Source organism: Rhagoletis pomonella, unplaced genomic scaffold (assembly GCF_013731165.1).
Source record: "Rhagoletis pomonella isolate Grant_MI unplaced genomic scaffold, Rhpom_1.0 Rhpom_scaffold_00007, whole genome shotgun sequence".
Taxonomy (NCBI): Eukaryota; Metazoa; Arthropoda; class Insecta; order Diptera; family Tephritidae; genus Rhagoletis; species Rhagoletis pomonella.
In genome coordinates this window covers 48,240,318-48,247,517 of record NW_023458561.1, presented here as the reverse complement: position 1 = coordinate 48,247,517, position 7,200 = coordinate 48,240,318, and the positions used below count along the sequence as shown (strand labels likewise).

At 36.7% G+C, this 7,200-nt stretch overlaps 1 protein-coding gene across 2 annotated transcripts in view; it reads right to left on the bottom strand.

Annotated features, from left to right (window-relative positions):
• Positions 1-7,200, bottom strand: part of LOC118742968 (protein grainyhead) — a 305,196-nt gene that overhangs the window by 151,938 nt on the left and 146,058 nt on the right. The window contains exon 3 of one of the 2 annotated variants that reach the window (XM_036475410.1): positions 67-768. The exons of the other annotated variant lie outside the window; for it this stretch is intronic. Coding sequence (XP_036331303.1) covers positions 67-768 — 702 coding nt within the window. The remainder of the gene's footprint in view (positions 1-66; positions 769-7,200) is intronic. 2 annotated transcript variants of the gene reach the window in all.

Here is a 7,200-nt window from a genome sequence, read left to right as displayed (position 1 = left end):
GGCGGAGGGGGGAAACTACACCAACACAAATTGCAACACTCTCCGCCTGATCTGATTGCTACCTACCTCCAATGTAACTCTGCTGCCGCATCTGTTGGTTCATCTTTCGCATCGCTCAGCTTATAGTACTCGTACACGTATGAGGTACCGCCATTGGGGGTATGCAGCTGATGCACCTGATGCGCAGTACCCAAGGCGCCCAAATTAACCGCCGTACCAGCTGATTCTATGCTCAGCTGTTGCTGCGCATGCGTCTGCTGCTCATGGTGATGCTGTTGCAGGTGCGTCTGATGGTAATGTGCAGCATCGGTATGCGCTTGTTGATCGTGCTGCTGCTGCTGCTGCTGTTGATGCTGTTGGTGATGATGATGCTGCTGTTGCTGATGGTGTATATGATGTGGATGCGTAGCGCTATCGTTTGGCGATAGACTGAGTAGTGTTTGTGGTGTTGCGGCCGAGACAACGGCGGTCAAATGCGTCGGCTGTGGATCGAAGTAGCGTGTAGCGCTGCTAAGCTGATAATCACCATTGTGTTGTTGTATGATCACTTGTGTTGTTGGATCATTGGGACTGTTACAACCACCCGCACCGCCACCGCCGTTGCCGTCGACGACGCCCCCACCATTGCCATTGGTGATGCTCGATGTGAGCGATATGGGTAGGGTGTCTTGCTGCTGCTGTTGCTGCTGGTGTTGGGAATGTGACGGTGGTGGCAATGGCGGTGGAGATGAAGCCATCGATTCGATGCTGGTCAACACGGTGCGGCGCCTAATTGGAGAGTAATGTTTTTAAAAGCTCCATTCACGCTTGCTTGTGTATCTTAATGAAGCTATTTTTTTGTTGTTGTTTAAAAAATAACAGTAATTCTCGTTAACATGGGAAAATCATCGTACTCGGATACACAAGAAATCGTGAATAGAATTCAAGAAGAGTTTGTTATTTTAAATTTTTATTGTTGCTTATTTAGTTTTTAGTTTTTCATCGTTTGTTAGCTTTTGATTTTTATTTATTGTTCGTGATTGAGCTAGAATTCATATTGGATTATTTTCAGATTTTTAATGTTATGATTTATGTTTTAAACTTATTATCTACATAAATTATTGATAACTTTATTTTCTTACATACAGCGGTTATATAAATGATGCATGTCTAAATTCAAAGAGATGACTCAAGCGGCGTTAGAGACATTTTTCGGACCTTACCCCCTATAAAAATTTATGTGAAAAGCGCCGCAGATAAGAGCGCGCTGGGGCTAAGATACTTTTATTCTAGACCGATATAGGGTAGTGTACAGAAGTTGCGATTGTCATACCACAGACATAAATTTTGACTGCAACTTTAAACTCCACTTATCTGACAGAAAATAATGAGAACATAATATCGCTCTATACGATGTCGAGTTCGCGATCTTCACAGATGGCTTCAAAATGGAAATTGGAACAAGCTTTGGTCGGAACTTTCAGAAACACTTTGAGTGAGGCTTGAAGACTTCTGCGAATTACTGCGGTGTGTTTCAGGCTGGCATATATGCAATTAACATGGTGACTAAGCTGGTAAGTTTGATCCCCTAGCTGCATACGAACTCACCTAGGTTGTGGACGGTGAAGCTGCTATCAAGACCCTTGAGTCTATATACGTTCAAGAATAATCATTTGGTTCCATGAGACAGTGGCGCTCGAGTGCGAAAGAAAGGGGTCTGAGATAGGATTAAGGCAAGATACAGGTTAAAATCATGTATCCTTCCTTGTGATCCCTTTTTCCACAGGTTGAGAAGATGGCTAGGTCAGCTATCAACAGATGATGAACTAATCAGCGTACATGCACTGCCTTTACTTTAGCCAGTGCTCGGTGAGCAAACTACACTGGCCAATTGGCCATATCTCCCTGTCTCCCTCTGTACAAGCTGTGGAGATGATAACCAGATGCTGGATGGGACTTCGTATGCGAGTGCCCCGCGGAACCATTATTTCTACGGAGAACTCCATTAGAGGGGTTTACTACAATTTGGTCAAAATGGTTTAAAGGTTATATGTATTTGTTATTCAGTTTACAATTACAAAATGAAAAATATTTCTTACTTTTGTAATCGCTTTTATAATATAAAAAAAAATATGTTATATTCTTTTATTTGAATTTAGTTTAATTCTTTTATCTTATTTCATTTCATTTTATATTATTTTTTTATTAATTTATTTTATTTTACCTTATTTAATCTAATTAAATTTTATATTTTCATTTTATTTTATTTTATTTTAAATTATTTTATTTATTTTAATTCAATTTAACTTAATTTAACTAAATTTAATTTTATTTTACTTTATTTTATTTTATTTTATTTTATTTTATTTTATTTTATTTTATTTTATTTTATTTTATTTTATTTTATTTTATTTTATTTTACTTTATTTTATTTTATTTTAAGTTACTTTGTTTGATTTATATTTTATTTTAGTTTTAATAAGTTTTTTGTTTTTTCTTCTTATTTTTTTAATCCTGCCTTATTTTTAATAAATGTTTTCTTTCTTATTTTTTGTCAACAATATTTTTACGACTTTGCTTGTATCGAAATATGCTACTTCAATAATTTTTAGTGGTTGTGTGTGTATTTTTTTTTAGCAATGACGTTTAATTTTTACATCTGAAAACTTTCGAACAAAAATTAGCCAATAAAAAAAGAAATCACAAGACAGCACCTGGCAGGAAATAGTAAACAGTAGCAATGAATTAAAAAAAAATTAACAAAATGCAGCGCAAGCAACAACTTCTCATGCCCCAAAAAGCGCCTTAGCACAAAAAGGGCACTCCAGTTAGCGAACGCCTCGCTTTGACACTTCAACGCGGCCAATAATTGTAATTAGAAAAGGCACCCGGTAGCAGAAGTAGTACGAAGCGACAGTAGCAGAAGTAATAATAAAAACAACAACAACAAGCTTTTTTATTTTCCGGCACATAATACGGAAGGGGAAGTGCAGCAACAGTTCAAAATATTAAACACAAAAGACATCAAAACTATAAAAAGCCAACAGCCAAACACCGAAAAATAGAAAGAAAATACATAAAAACTATTTTTTTCTTATCCAACAAAAATGTATAACAAAATAAAAAAAGGAGCGAATGTGTGAAATAATAAGTAAAAACTTTTTGTTTGAATAAAAAAAATGCTATGCAAATGCAAATGTTACTCGTCAAGGGTTAAATGGGTGCGAAAGGATGCCGAAAACGGTTGGCCGAAGAAAGGATGTCGTTTAAGTAGCGGCGGCGCCTGTAATGTGATAGCGTATGCGAGTGAGCGTCGAGTGAGCGTTGAATTCACACATTTGCTCTTCGAAGGCATAAATCGCCTGCTGGCGCTTTAAAAATATTGGATGGTGTTGATGTGCAAGGATATTTTTGTGCGGATGTGTGTGTGTGTGTTTGAATATCCTGCAGCTCTGCGCGTTTGGTTCAATATTTTGGCTGCTGTTTAATCAACTGTGAGACATTTTCATATTACAACATACCGCTTTGTACAACAATTCAGTACTTTCTTACACAATTTTCGGCGTTTTTCGGGTGTTGTTACCTTTTTTTTTTGTTGCATGCCCTACAAGGAAGAAGAATAAAGGATGTGTGTTTTTTGTGTGGAAATTCACTTCCTTTTATGAGTTTAGCAATTTAGAGCGCAAAATGTACAACGTAATATTTTACTAAGGAAACGGAAGTTTCAATTGACTAAATTAAAAAAAATCATTACATTTAAAGAAATAGTTTCATGTAAAATAGAGGAAACTCAATTAACTTAAGTGCCATTAGCATTGAGGACAACGCGATTAGTTTTCTTGCCATAAGTGTGTAAGTCTGATTATATGTGTCCGAGGGATTACAGATAGGCCTTTTAGCCCGATTTTACTTCTTACAAAGCCCTTGAGCGATAAATGGACATCCACATAAATATAGCAGGGGATAAAGAATGCTTAGCTGTAGCTCGATTTCGGTCCAATGGTATCTGCAAGTTAATATTTCCACGAGACTACTTCGGGGTGGACCCTAAGCGTTATACTACAATCATTGCTGTAGACCCTGCTTGGTAATCAACTTCTAAAAACAACTGGAAGAAGCGCCAGTAGCGCTTAGAAAACGTGCGAACCATGGATGGAAAATTAAACAAAATTTATTCAGGAAATGGAACCCAAAAGAGACAAGTGTATGTACCACAAAGTGTTTTTATTTGTATATAATTTTAAAATTAAATATTAAAATTAAAAAATTCAGAAAACCATACCATACATTCATCGACTGATTTATCAATGTTTGAGCAGTGAATCCATATCAATCTGGGCGTCGTTATAAAATTGTGTATACATAGTCATGAACGATTGTTGCTGAATGGCGTTTATTTAAATACAGTATTGCTATATTTTGAATACTACATAATTGAAGTGGGTTTACACTACTGCAATAGGACGTTAAAACTTTAAAACTAGGTAATTATGTTACCATCAATTACTTATTTAATAGGCAAAAGTCGAAAAGTCATCGAGTGAGAGTCGATTAGATTCGACTTAAAGCGGCAGAACTCGATTCTAAAAAGTAAATTTTTTTCGATAAAAAGTCCATTTTTGACTAAAGTCAGAGTCGACCTTTCCAGCCCTAGTATAAACACGTTAAACAAATATGGCTATAAAAAATATTTAAACATCTCGAAATTAAACATTAATTTCATTTTGGGATTTGCTTCGAACTGCCTTGAAATGAGACCGAACTAATCCCAAAATTGTCCTGAAGGGATTCTGGAAAAGGCATGAACTTGTCCCGAAAGATTCTCGAAGAAGTTTTGAAACGGTCCAGAAATCATCCCTTTCTAGTCCCACAGTCATCCCCAACTATTTCCAGAATGGGTCTGAAATCGTCCACAACAGGTTCCGAAACGACCCCGAACTAGTCCCGAAATGGTCCGGAAAATAGCCCAGAAATAGTTCTCAAATAGTAATGAACTTGCTCCGTAATTTTCTTGAACAGGTCCCGTAATTATACCGAACTAGTCCCGAAATGGTACTGAAATAATCCGGAACACGTCCTGAAACAATACCGAAACGGGCCTAAACTAACTGCGATCTAGTCCTGAAATAGCGTTCAACTTTTGTACTAGTGCGGTGTTACACAAGAACCAGTTACGAATTTGCTGCTGGGTTAACGAAAACTTTACCCATTCCGAGAACTAAGATGTGTGCACATCAAATATGGAATTATAATGAATTTCTTCAAGCAGTTCGAGGCAGAACAATATTTTGTTCTTCTATATGACGTTTTGAAACGAAATATTCGCTGTCTACCTGAACTACTTATGCACCATACGATGTGGCGCTTCAAACGATACTAAACGTTCTACTGTCTATGTACGTAAACTGCATCTGCTTGGCGCAATCAACTAGACTTACCTTACTTTGAGCACCCTTCCATATCTAATTATTTAAAAAGAGAGAGAATGTTGGACACCCGAAAATGCGTTGAGTACAATTGTACTATCTTTTCCATTGAGGATACGGACGTCGTTTTGGTTTTAATAAGCGGCAAATGCCTATCAACAATAATCTCCCTAATGGACAATTCCTTAAGGTTATCCACAAACGGGCTTTTGATGTTCTATTAACCGTTAGTGGCAAGAAAACTGACTTGATTCTTTCTGCCATGAAATACAAGGTTGTAGGTTGGGTCAAGTCAAGACCACAAGGAGAACACCCCACAACAAAGATATAGCCTACTACGTGATAGGTATTGTGTTAGACAGCAACCTCTAATGGAGACTAAAAAATCCTCTACGAAATAATTTTCTTTTGGACGGTTATACCAAGAAGAAGAAATTCGGGAATGTCTACCGGCATCACAGGATCTGCAAGGAACCACTCAACGGAAACAAGCTACAGTGATAGTAATAGCATATCACATGTCCTCTCTCTTATCTCTCCGCGTGTATGCGCTCTTCTAGTCTTAACCCTAGAACAAGCGATTAGCCCACTTGGCCGAATCCTTTTTGCAAAATATATATAATCGAATTTTTTATGCTGTAGCAATACGGACCTACATATTTTCAGTAGCACGCGTGTCGAAGTACAAATAATACTCAATACTTTGTAGAGGTCCTCGAGTATATATGTAGTTTGAAGTACTGGTGTCGGAACATCACAAACTTTTTACTTGACCCATGTATTAAGTAGATCCAAGGTATTTGTCCTGTTATAAACAGGTCAGAGTTCATTTGATATCTAGCAAGTCTCTTTCAGTGTTTTCTCCTACCTCTAAAACAACAACCAGAAATATACTGTTCATAGCGTCGGGATAGCTTTGAGTTCAGGACGTACGGACATAGTACTATAGAATTTGATAGGGAAAACATACCATATGGCAAGCCTGCTAGGCGCTTAACCCTTTTTATCAACAGTTAGGCGATATTCAAGACGAAAAACGAGTGCAAAAGACTTGTTTTGCTAAAACCTGGATACAAGATTATAGGGAGTAATGAAAGGGCAGGTGACTCAGCTGGCTCTTATTGGCTATTGATATGTATCTGTAATACCTTAAACGGGAGGTTTGTATGCCACAAAATTGTGTATCTTAAGAAGGAAAAGTTGTAGAAAGTGCGAAATTTAAGACAAAATTCTAGAGCGAGTAATTTGAGCATGTCAAGCGCACAAAAGACTTTCGCTTGGCTAATTGGAGTGGGATTTTCGCAGAATATTGGAAAAAAAAAATATTACTTAAGTTCGCCAAAGAAACAGCATTGTTTGCGGCTCGCAACATTACGGTCCAAAAGCGTGTATTAACCTAGTATTAATGCTAGGATGTATTCGGTTCAGAAAATATATTTTTCAGGCCTGTCGACTTTGCCTACTTAACTGCGAAAGTATTATTCTTAAAAAAATTTCCGCATTTAATACTAGAAAAAAAAATAGCTTTTAACAGAAATCAAACCAAATTAATGAGATTTGATAGTTAACTCTCTTAGTAGTAGTATTACAATTTTGTAATTGCCAAAAAATATAAATATTCAGTAAAAAAAAACATCCGCTAAACCTGTGTATTCATTTACATATGTAAATAAGGAATAACATAAAATAAAAACAACAATAACAAGACAACTCTATTACGCACGCATAACAATGATCACGCAGGCCTGCTTATAGCGATGAGCTGATTACAACAAAAATTTACATAGTTAGGATT